General features: G+C 37.4%; 1 protein-coding gene across 1 annotated transcript in view; it reads left to right on the top strand.

Moving 5' to 3' along the window:
* CRPPA (CDP-L-ribitol pyrophosphorylase A) overlaps positions 1 to 12,843 on the top strand; it is a 126,163-nt gene that overhangs the window by 43,690 nt on the left and 69,630 nt on the right. Inside the window, exon 5 of the mRNA XM_050890925.1 lies at positions 8,644 to 8,689. Coding sequence (XP_050746882.1) covers positions 8,644 to 8,689 — 46 coding nt within the window. The remainder of the gene's footprint in view (positions 1 to 8,643; positions 8,690 to 12,843) is intronic.

Raw genomic sequence — 12,843 nt, forward strand, 5'->3', positions numbered from 1 at the left:
TTCAATTGTAATACTTAGGCTTTTCTCTTCCAAATTTCAGAATTGTTTTTGGATTATCATGAGCTTTTTTTAGAGCTCATTGTTGTAGACAGACTTGGGGAGATGTTACCTGAGATAATTAATGAAGACAGTATTTATCTGGAACTAGGAAAACCAGCTAGGTACTTGAATAACCTGAGAATCTGTAAAACTATAAATCCATAATCTCTAAAACTAAGAACATTCTTTTATAAGATGAGCTTTCTCATGCTGTTTCTGTATCTTTTGTCTGTTTTCCTCCACTTTTCCTATGAGGACATCACTTTGATGCCAAATACCTGGCTAACAACAGTTTGATTTTTAGAGCAGTTCATTACATTCAGTAACACTGTAATGTTTAAGAGCTCTTCAAATAATCTTTTAAAATTTTTTGAACATCATTCACCTTGTCTGATAATCTGTAGGTTCCTGATGACTGACAAAGCAGGTGTGTATATAGGTGCCAAAGGATACGTCCCTGCTGCTTAAAAGTATCCCATTTCATTATTTTGGTTGGTGGGACATTATTCTTTCTCAGTAGCTGTTGTGTCATGCAATTTTTAAGTGTTTCCTTTTTTTAAATTTTATTCATTACCACATTGAAGGATCTGGAAGCAGCTCAAATCACTCCGTCTGTCTTTGACAGTACATTCCCTCCAATGGGATGTGATTTCTAATAATATGATAGTAAATCTTACACAGAAAGGTAATTTCCTGAATCTGCAGTGCAAATTTCCTGTGCAATTTAGCAGTAAAATTTACTTATGCATTGGTTGCATACAGCAACTTCTTTGAATATCTTTCTGCGGACATAGTCTTTCTGAAACAGTATATTGTCTGTTTTCCTATTCAGTCTTCTAAGAGACAAATTATGTCATGCATATTTGCATTACATCACTTTTTGGATGGTTTCATTGTTCCCATTACAAAGCATGGTACTTACATGAGGGGTAACAAAATACACCCATAATGTTCATTTAGTTCTTTATAATGTTTATTTAGTTCTTTACTATCTGTAGATACTACTGATGCCCAGCAGATGAAATGTAGTCTTTTGACCTAGAATGACAGAATAATTAAGACTGAAGGAAGTATCTAGATGTCATCTGGTCCAACACCTTGCTGAAAGTGGGGCCAGGTTAGTTAGATTAGGCTGTGCAGGGCCTTGTCCATTTGAGTTTTGAGTATCCAAGAATGGAGATTTCACAGACTCTCTGGGGAAGACAGTTCCAATGCATATCCCTCTGTATGGAGAAGACTTTTTTCATAATATTTGATCAGCATTTCCCTTGCTGCCTCTTGCACTGAGAAAGGATGAAAGGCCAACAGAAAGATCTGCAAGAAAAGTCTAGTTTACTGTTCTCTATGGCCATTAATTATGACCGTTCCCCACCCTTCATCTTCTGTTCTTCGGGCTGAACAAGCCAAGTTCTCTCACACCATTTTAGCAGCCCTCTGCTGGGCTTCCTCCTGTTCCTCATTGCCTTATACTGGGGAGCCCAAAACTAGAAACAGTACTCTGGTGTGTTCTCAAAAGTGCCAAATACAGGGGCATAATCCCTGTATTCCCTCTAATGAAGTCTACTTCCTTACTAATACAGCCCAGTCAGTTGGACTCCTTTTCTGCATTGCTACACACTGCTGACTCATGCTCAGCTTGTCCAGAAGGTCCTTTTCTGCAAAGCTGTTTTCTGTATTTTAGCATCAGTAAGGACTGCTGCACAGGGTTATTCTGTCCCAGACGCAGGATGCTGTATTTGTGTTTGTTATATTTCACAAGGTTTCTTTCCACCCCTTTCTCCAGCCTTTCAGGATCCCTCTAAATGAGTGTTGTACCCTTGAGCATATTGAATACTTCCCCATTTGTTGTCATCTACTAGTTTGCTGAGGGTGTTGCCCCTTTCCCAGGTTATTAATAAGGATATAAGACAGTATTGTCAGCATTATCAGCCCCTGAAGAACAGCACTAGTAACCAGCCCCCAGTTACACTTCAGACTTGAGCTTGTGCACATCTCTGTTTTAAAAGAGAATTGTTGAAGTGTTAGTGCCACTCCAACATTGTTGGTGAAACGAAATCCTGATGCTGTTAACTTTCTAGCATGTGGGACCCGTTGCAGTAGCACTGGACTTTAACGAGGCCTGTAAACACATGGAAAATGATAACACGTGAAGAGTGAATTCCTTGTAGGTGCTCAGTTATTGGACAGAGAACTTTTTTAGCTGGTGGCATACTGGAGAATATCATGGAGAAGGAGATTCAGGTAGAAAAGCCAAAAATACTGTGGACCAGATGAAAGAGTCTGTATTGGGTTTGCGTGGCAAGGTTTTGGTAGCGGGGGGGCTACAGGGGTGGCTTCTGTGAGAAGCTGCTAGAAGCTTCCCCTGTGTCCAAGAGAGCCAATGCCAGCCAGCTCCAAGACAGACCCGCCGCTGGCCAAGGCCGAGCCCATCAGTGACAGTGGTAGCGCCTCTGGGATAACATATTTAAGAAGGGGGAAGAAAACCCTGGACAACAGCTGCAGAGAGAGGAGTGAGAATATGTGAGAGAAACAACTCTGCAGACACCAAGGGCAGTGAAGAAGGAGGGGGAGGAGGTGCTCCAGGCGCCGGAGCAGAGATTCCCCTGCAGCCTGTGGTGAAGACCATGGTGAGGCAGGCTGTGCCGCTGCAGCCCATGGAGGTTAATGGTGGAGCAGATATCCAGCTGCAGCCTGTGGAGGACCCCACGCCGGAGCAGGTGGATGCCTGAAGGAGGCTGTGACTCTGTGGAGAGCCTGCTCTGGAGCAGGCTCCTGGCAGGACCTGTGGCCCCGTGGAGAGAGGAGCCCACGCTGAAGCAGGTTTGCTGGCAGGACTTGTGACCCCATGGGGGACCCACGGTGGAGCATTTCATGAAGAACTGCAGCCCATGGGAAGGCCACATTGGAGAAGTTCATGGAGGACTCTCCCATGGGATGGACGCCATGCTGGAGCATGGGAAGAGTGTGAGGAGGAAGGAGTGTGAGAGACAATGTGTGATGAAGTGACCACAACCCCCATTCACCATCTCCCTGTGCTGCTCAGAGGGAGGAGGTAGAGAAATCAGGATTAAAGTTGAGCCCAGGAAGAAGGGAGGGGTGGGGGGAAGGTGTTTTTAAGATTTGGTTTTATTTCTCATTACCCTACTGTGATTTTGATTGGCAATAAATTAAATTAGTTTCCCTGAGTTGAGTCTGTTTTGCCCATGACGGTAACTGGTGACTGATCTCTCCCTGTCCTTATGTCGACCCACGAGCCTTTTGTTTTATTTTCTCTCCCCTGTCCACCTGAGGAGAGGGAGTGGTAGAGCAGCTTTGGTGGGCACCTGGCATCCAGCCAAGGTTAACCCACCGCAGAGTCTCAGTGTTGGCAGTATTGTGCAGTGCGTGACAGTAGCAACAGCACCCATTTATGGGCAGATACTGTGCTGTAAGTGGTGCAGAGCAGTGAATATGCTATATGTAGTATACACAAAGATGCTGGTGCCATGTCATTAAAGTACCTGTACCTTCTCACATCCTGTTCCCTGTCTTATTTTGTAGCTAAAAGTCATTGGTGTCTTCTGTGGCTTGTGAAGACATTCGAAGTCAAAGGCATAAAAATGAGGTCTGTAAAATAGTAAATTGTTTCTGCAGCAAATATTGATATCAGATTAGAGGCTACAGAGGAAGATAGCTCCTTCCTGCTTGAATAGCACCCTGGTATTGGTCACTCTGTACTGGGGTGTTTGGCAGGTGACTTGGAGTAGTACCATTAAAGAAGAGAACACTCGTGCTCAGTCTGTGCAGTTTGATGAAGTGCAGAAGACTGCCAATTTTCTCAAGCGATGCTTGCCTACAAAATGGTTAGGAGCTATTGCTGTTTGTTGCTAATCACCTTTCAGAAGCAGAATTGTCTTTCCTTAGCTGTCATGATAATGTAATTTGTAATATGTTGTTTTTTTCTGTAAGGCTTTTCAATGCTGATATTATATTTCTTATGCCAAGAACTGATGTGCTCCCAATGGCTTCAGTCTTAGTTTTTCAACAAGAGGCAAAAAGATATTCAGATAAATGAAAAACTGCAGTCAATTAACAGGTGGAGAACCGTTTCTAAAGTCCAGATATTACAAACCAGTTCCATCCTATGTGGACCTTGAATCTTTAAGGAGCAGATCTGATACTTGTAAGAATTCAGTTTATTTATTAGGTGCACAGCCTACATAACATTAAATGACTCAAAGCTGTGGGAAAAAGTTACTTATGTGTGCATATATATTGTTTTCTTGAATTAACTCTAATTATTCTACCTGAGTGCTGTTTACTTATAGTGCATTAGAAAAAGTAACATTTCAAAGTCACTTACCGTTGGAGCTAAAGCAAGAGATTGTTTACTTTCTGATAACAAATTACAAAATTAAAATCATTCTTTATAGTGACAACAACCAGGCAGGAACATTCAAATTACTTCAGTGTAATAAATATTTTTAAGTTCTATTATAAATGCAGTTATTATGTAACTATTTATAAGATATTTAGGATCAGGGTGGCAAAAAAGAAAACAGAATGACACTATCAACGCCACATTTTCAGTTTCTCTGTGCTTGACACCTTTGAAACAAAATGACCTTAAATGTTCTGGGGCAATATCCACTTAAATAAACTATAAAATCGTGTAACAGAATGTAATTGTTGGAATCTAATATATGTTTGTGTGTATAATGCAGATGAAAACTGCATTGTAAGAACATTTCTAAAAGATTGATACACTTTTAAAGACTTAATGCTGGTAGTGTGAAAAATCCTCACCATTTCTAAACAGGTTATTTTCTAATCCTACAAAAATATCCCATACAAAGGACATCTGTATGACACCTTAGCATAACAGAGGGAAATACTTCATTAAACTAAAATGCAGCGCATTTTGTGTGTGTGTGATCATAACTTTATTATATTTTTTTGGTAAAGAGTTATGTTTTGCATTTAACGTACAGTTTTGTAAATCTGAAATGTTCATCAAGCTAAATCAGTTTGAAGAAGACTTTTAAACATTAAATGGGAATAACTTTGGGGAACTTTTCAAAAAGTATCTCCCTTGGTAGTGAAAAGTTACAGTCTGACAATTGAGAGAGAAGGGCACACAGGAAAACAAGCAAACAAACAAACCCTTGTCTGATGATTTTGAAGCTTTACTAAATAGATATAGTAGATTGTTTATTATACAGAAAAGTAGAGAAATGTTTAATAAGTAAGACTATTCTGCCATTGCCAAATAAGCAGATAATGGTTTCATATTTGTGATAGTAAGCTCTTTGTGTTGAGTTTTAGTATTTGGCCTAGCGATATTCTGGATTGCAGCAATAACGTTCAGAAAATCTTGGAACACTAGATGCTCAAGAGGACAAAATGAAAATTAATGTTGTCACATGAAGACAGAGAATCTGAGTAATTAGAAACCCGTGAGTTCGATGTTGATCAACAAAACAAAAGGGTACACTGCTACAGGCAGAACTTGATTAATAGAGAGTTAAGGGACTAATGTAATTAACGTCAACCAAGACAGAATTTACTTATTTTGTGAAATTGACTTCAAGCCTTTTTTACAAGATTATAGTCTTGGCTGATAATGATGGTAGTGCTGATACAATATATGGTTGGCAGAATTTTGACTTGTTACTACATGGCATCTTAATTAAACATAGGATGACTGTAATTGTATTAGTTCTCATTAAGTAGATTAAAAATTGGATAACTGATATATTTCAAAAGATAATTCTCACCTCGTACAGTTCTGCAGAAACTGTTATTGTCTCTAAGCTATTTAACATTTGTCTGATAAAGTTTGCAGACAACACAAAGATTTAAGAATTTGTAAATAAAAATATAATTGATCAGAAGTAACCTATTGGTAAGGATTGCTTGACAAACAATTTAAACAAAAGGTCTGCTTTTCATTGCAGCCAAGTATAAAGAAGTGTTTTTAGAAACAAAAAATTATAGGCCATATTTAGAGAATAGTTCTAGGAAGGCAGTGACTTTGAAAATGGTGTAGGAATCACAGAAGATAGCAAGTTTCCACTGTGGGCAAAATACCTTATGTCAGCTACGGATATAGAAACAAGAATATGAAATTAGAAAAGAGATGTTCTAGTATTACAAGTGCATCTAGAATACCATGGTCAAATCTGGACTCAAACTCTGTGCAACAGTTGATAAATAGAGAAGGTTCAGAGAAGAGCATGAAAAAGAAGATTAGATGGTAATTTGATAAGTCCGTAGAGATTTAGCTTAGTAATGTGATATTAAAAAAACCAGAAATGGATGAGGTAGAAGATCGCTCTTCTGCAAAGTGAGAGGGAACTGCTGTGTGTCATTTTTCTTGCTTATTCTTTTTCCACTGTGATTTTTGCACCTCACCTGGTCTGCAAGAGTGGAGAGTGCCGTCTTACTTTCTGGTATAGAGTGGCAGTTAAAGTATTCTTCCTGGCTGATTTGGCTAGATCTGAATTGCTTCCAGCTGGGGTGAGTGTAGAATGCAAATCCACTTTAGTGAAACTGGAGATAAAGCAGTATAGCCGCTCAGAACAATAAACTGTTGTATTGACTAGCCTTAAAAGTTGTTTAAAACAAATTCATACTAAAACAATCAATGGTTGGAATTAAACCAAAGCATGTCTCTGTCGTGGTTCCCTGCCTTTTGAATAAGTCTCATCTAAATTGCAAGAACATTTCTTAACACAAGAAAATCCAGAGACGTTATGAATATCCATACCTTAAGAGAAACTTTGGTTGGATTTAGCATCTTATTCAATGTTGAAAGACGTATAGAGAATCCCTCCCTCCCTGACTGCTAAGTGGTGGTCACCTGTGGTAGCTGGCAGGGTTTTTCTCTCTGTCAACTTTACTATTTTCATGAAGCTTATAGGAGCTTGTATCTGAAATTAGCTTATAGGATCAAAGATTATGAAAGAAATATATATGGATAGTCTGATATGGTCTCAGATGATTTATTTCTCTAGGAAACCACCCTAAAAAGTATTTGCAGATGTCTGGCTCAGAATTTCAGAAGTGATTTTAAAGGTTCATTCTTAATTTTTTATTCTTCTGTGCTGTTTTCTTGAAGACTGGGCCTACTTTATGAAGTAACTTCTTTTTAAAATCAGACTACTTAAAAATACTTCTGCATCTCAAAGAGATTATGAACCTTAGAGTACGTGGGACCACTTTTGACAGAGCTTAGATAGTCTTGTTTCTTGAAAGGTTTTTAGATGGTAATCTTTTACAGATTTACTGAAAGTTCAGTATAAAAGCCGCCTAGAAACAGGTAATTAGAAAGAAACCTTGCAACAAAATTGGTCACTCAAAAATTCTTTATCCTTAAATTTAAATTCAGGACATATATTCTTCCCAACAGTATGTAAACTCGGATACCTAAGATTTCTCAGGCTAGATTCATTCACTGGCTGCTTCTGCAGGACAAGCTATAGGGAAGTAAGTTAATTTTAAAAGAATAGAATTCCTTGGAGAAATGATGGGTAATGAGAAAGGTAATATTATTCATCTGTTTCTGACTACAATATACAGCTTAATTTATGAGATGGAAAGGAAAGCGGTTACAAGAATCCTTATATTAAAATCAAATAATAGTTTACTTGGAGACTATGCTAATGCTAATACCTACAATTGTATGTTTCTGCTGTAAGATTTACTTTGCAGCACTAAAGCTTTTGGAATCCTATTCAGTCCATTTCAAAAAGAAAGAAAAAAAAAAGAAAAAATTTACAGAAAATCCAGTAATATTTTATTTAATATAAAAGGAAATTACAGTAAAAACAAAGACAAATGTTTAGGAGTTATTCTTATATCAGTTCATGTCACTGCATGTCATTGTGAAGACATTGCTAGCAAAGACTGTTAATGTCTTGGGTAGATGCTGTCTTTAGTTTTCTGTTATTTTATTTGCAAAGCCTAATACTGGGACTGTCAACCACCATGAGGGTACAAAGGCAGATGTGAAAGGGGTTTTTTGTAAGTACCAAGTAAATATTCAGCGTCTTATTGTCCATCTAACTTGATCTGATTAATGTCTTCAAGAAGATCTTGATGGTTTTTAATCCTCTGAAAGCTCATACAAAGCCTACTATAGTCTCACTGACTCCCACTGATTAATTGGACTCTCATTAACAGTAATAGTCTTGCACTACTGAAAAATTACACCTATATTAGTAAAAGAAATAATGAGGCTTCTCCCTGGCTGTCATTTTTATGATTGCAAGTCCTATAAAAAATTAATCTATTTCACAATAAAATTATAGAGTAGAATGGATGTGTGAAAATAGATGCAATATCATGTTTTTATGATTCTTCAAAGGGTTAAAAATAGTTTAGGTGTCAAATGAGTTCTAAGCAGATCTAAGTATTTAAAAAAAGGTTTCTCTTGAGTCTCCGGTAATTTCTGCAACTTCTGTTCTCATGACTTGCCAGTGATATTTTACCAGAATTAAGAAATTGACAATATCATTTGTTTATGGTATTTCAAATGTAAAGAATTGCCTTCAGGGCATTGTTTTATTGGTTTTACATTCCTTCCTGCAGTGTTAAATCTAATGAGGCTTGTCTGTCCTTTAGGTGACCTACAAGCGGGATCTGTATGCAGCTGAATCGATTATTAAGGGTATGTGTTCGTCCTTGTGGCTGTCAGTTTGCATGTTCCTGAGTCTAATTAAGAATCCTGTGTGCTACAGTTTTAAATGTCTTTAACAAAAGTTTTATGATGAATAAAATGTGCTTAGGCAAGTTGTTTTAGCTTGTTCACTGGAATACTTACATTATGCATTATTTACTTTTATTTACTTCTCTTACAATAGAGAACCTTATAAAAAGCTGTGTATGCTACAAAGTCAAACAGAGATTAATTTTGAATGGCTTTATAAGGAATAAACATTTTTTTTTCTTTCATTTGCAGTTCAATTCTGAATATTTTCCATCTTTCTAATCTAAATAGTAGACTGAAAATTAAATATTAACTCTTTAGGGCTCTTCACTCTTTTACGTACAGCAACTTTTTACCTAAATTGATATAGCAATTATATGATATTGAGGTATTCCATTAATTTATAAATACTTCGTTGACCTTGGTTTTAACCTTTTCCTGTACTGGCAACAGTGGTTTCATAGCAGTTTAACGTAAAGACTAGATTTAGTCTTTATCTAGATCAACTCAATCCAAAAACAATGTAGAAGGGAAGAACTCTTAAGTACCGTATAATAAGCACAGTGATGGTTATTGTAAACTGATAGGCACTGATTCAGGGTACTCTTGCTTGACTCCTTGTTGAGAACTGAGGGATAAACTGTGTAGTCGACATGAGTTTACAAAGGGGAAATTATGCCTGACCAGCCTGATAGCCTTCTACAATGAAATGACTAGCATGGTGGATGAGAGGAGAGCAGTGGATATGGTTTGTCTTGATTTCAACAAGGCTTTTGACGCTATCTCCCATGACATTCTCATTGACAAACTGAGGACGTACAGCCTAGAAAAGTAGACAGCGAGGTGGATTGAAAACTGGCTCAAACAGTAAAGTCCAGCTGGAGCCCACTCACTAGTGGTGTACCCTAGGGGTCAATGCTGGGTAAAATCTTCACGAATGATCTGAATGATAGGGCAGAGCACACTCTCAGCAAGTCTGCACATGATGTAAAATTGGGAGGAGTAGTTGATAGACCAGGTGGTTGTGCTGCCATTCAGAAGGACATTGACAGGCTGGAGAAAGGGATGAACAGGAGTCTCATGAAATTCGGCAAGGGGAAATGCGAAGTCCTGCACTTGGGAAGCACCTTTACAGGCTGGGGGCTGACCAGCTGGAAAGCAGCTCTGCTGAAAAGGCCATGAGGGGTCCTGATGGACAACAAATTGAACAGGAGCTGGCAATGCGCCCTTATGGCAAAGAAGGCCAACAGCCGCTTGGGCTACAGTGGGCAGAGCATTGCCAGCAGGTCGAGGGAGGTGATCCTTCCCCTCTGCTCAGCACTGATGAGGTCACATCTGGAGTGTTGGGTCCAGTTCTGGGCTCCAGGAGAGACATGATCATACTGGAGAGAGTCGAGCAAAGAGCCATGACGATGATTAAGGTAGTGGAGCATCTGTCATATGAGGAGATGCTGCGAGAGCTTGGGCTGTTATGCCTGGAGAAGAGAAGGCTCAGGGGGATCTTAGCAATGTGTATAAATGCCAGATGGGTTGGAGTGAGGAAGATGGAGCCAGACTCTTCCTCGGTGGTGTTCAGCAAAAAGAGAACAGGCAATGGACACAAACTGAAATACAGAAAATTCCATTTATACAGCTGGAAAGCCTGGAAATTCTTAGGATTCTTAGGTTTTTTATTACAAAGCTGGGAGGTTGGAAGGGAGACTGTCTTTCCTTGATTTCCTAGGAGTCATTCATTCAGCTGAGATGATTGCCAATATGAGCATCTCTTGGTTTATAAATGCCATTTTTCATCAGCTTTTACTGAGTTACTGAAAAGAGTATTTAATCTCAGAAATTACTTGGGTTAATATTTTCAGAACAGTATTTTTAACTTATTCAAGCTTATGGGAAGCTTTGAAAATGAGGGTGTGATCTGACTTAAACTGGAAAAACATTTTCAAAATATGCAGTTTCTCCATTTTGTCCACTTATTTTTTGATAGCTATTGGATATTTACAAACTTCATGCAAACAGAATTCATTCTGCCATTAAGAGTTTTTCACAAATAAAATCTAGATAAGAAGTTCTTGAGTTGGCCCAGTGATTATCAAAGCATTTTTTTTTTAATTTTCTGAAATTCTTGTGCTCTTGGAAAAGTACATAGTAGTTTTCATTTAATATTAAGTGATCTTTCCTTGGATAAAACAATTCAGCTTGAATATAAATTTTAAAAGTTCAAATATTGTTATTGTGGTTGTCATATGAGCAAAATGGCTCATAAGACAAAAAAATAGTTAATAGAATGAATCAGTATGCAAAAGAGGGATTTCATGGTACAGTATGATATAAAATTAAGCAATGATTTTGTCTCCTTGATGAATAGGAATTGGAACTAATACTTTACCTTGAATGACAGATCAATGGAAAAAAGGGAAGCTTCCAATCTTTGAGAAGTGCAGAAGTAATTATATAAAAAAATGAAGTTCTTTTTTTCCAGTCTAAATATAGATCCCATTACACCATTCTCACTGAATTCCTAATTCTAATAGAGTGTATGCATGCTTTTACAGTACAGACTTCTTTTAATTTTAAGTATTATCTGTAATTTTAAGTATTATCTATATAGCAGAGACTGTCAAAGAAAAATTCCCTCTGATGGTAACGTTAAGGAAATGTAGAAAGCTGATTCAGCCGCTTGGATGTGCTGTTTTGTTACAGTGTTTGTAAATATTTGCTGTAACAAGAATTGTTGTACTTCTGTCAGTCAAGGTTGCTGTAGCTGGTAATGCCAGCATAAAATGATGTAAATGCCATGAATCAGCTCAATGAATGTACTATGTTGATCATATCTTGACAAAAGGTTCAATATTCAACTTGGAAAAAATCTCAGCAAACTCATAGTTCTGTGTTACTTTGATCTTATTTTCCTTTTTCCTGTGTATTTTTCGTATTTGCTTACCATGTATGTTCTCAATATTTAATGGCAATTTATCAGTCATTACTGGATCAAGTAGATCCATTTTCATTTCTGTTTTCCTTGAACTTGACTGTAGACTGTACTTCTTTTGTAATACGAAGGCCAATTTATTGAACTGTATCATTCAGTATTACTCAAATATTTAAGAATTATTTAGTTCAGAGGACCTTCAGGATGTACTGAGGGTGTGTAAACTTCAAACGAAAAGAAAAATCAAAACCAGTGCTGATTTATATTTTTAAAAAGTTCTTGTTCAAATCTTGTTCTTCTTGCAGTTTATTTGATCCTTTACTAGATACGTTCTTCTGTAGTGGGCAAGGAGAAAGCCAGATGGACGCCTTATGTAAAATATGTTGCTTTATGTAGCTAGAGAAGGAGACAGCACTCTGCTCCCATCATTCAGCTGTCCAGTTTGCTTATGTCTCCTTCCCCACATATCCCCATCATTACAGAGCAGCTCTTGTGAAGGTGGGAACTGAGTCATCACGCTTCTTATGGGGAACCTAGAAATGAATACAATGTGAAAAAATGGTTTCTGTGCTTTCCCTTTGCTGCCCTCTCATCCTTATAAAGGTGACTCTGTGTATTCTTTTAATCAGTGCTATCCTTTCTTCTTTATAGATTATTTAAAAGAAAAACAAGTAGATTGGTAATATTTTGAAACATTTTGCTTAAAAATTTTTTATAGTATTGTATGCTAATTTTATGTAACACATACACACTATTATTTCATACAAAAAAATTACAAACCTGAAACAATACTGCAACCTTCATGCAAATAAATTTCCATGTTCCTGTGTATATAAGGGCTTCAATAATCTCATAAGTCGTTAAAGAAGAGTAGTTATAATTTATTTAAAAAGTAAGATCCATTCCAAGCAGCTTTCTCTAGAACTGCTTGAGTAGAAAATGAGGATGCAGCTTATTCAAATGAAAGGAGCAGTCACTAAGTTTAACTATTTCTGTTTATAACTGGAGCAAAAATGCTGTAAATGACCAGTCATTCTCTTCATAGATACGTATTTTACATGTGCATTTCATCATGTTATCACATTTTTTGTTTTCACTCAAGTCAATACAATCTTTTCCAGCTGTTAGTTATGATAAAAAGTTTTTGTAGCTTAAAGTAAAAATGAAGGCCTTCATGGTGGTAAACCAA

This window comes from Gymnogyps californianus, chromosome 2, assembly GCF_018139145.2.
Source record: "Gymnogyps californianus isolate 813 chromosome 2, ASM1813914v2, whole genome shotgun sequence".
In the NCBI taxonomy this organism is placed as follows: Eukaryota; Metazoa; Chordata; class Aves; order Accipitriformes; family Cathartidae; genus Gymnogyps; species Gymnogyps californianus.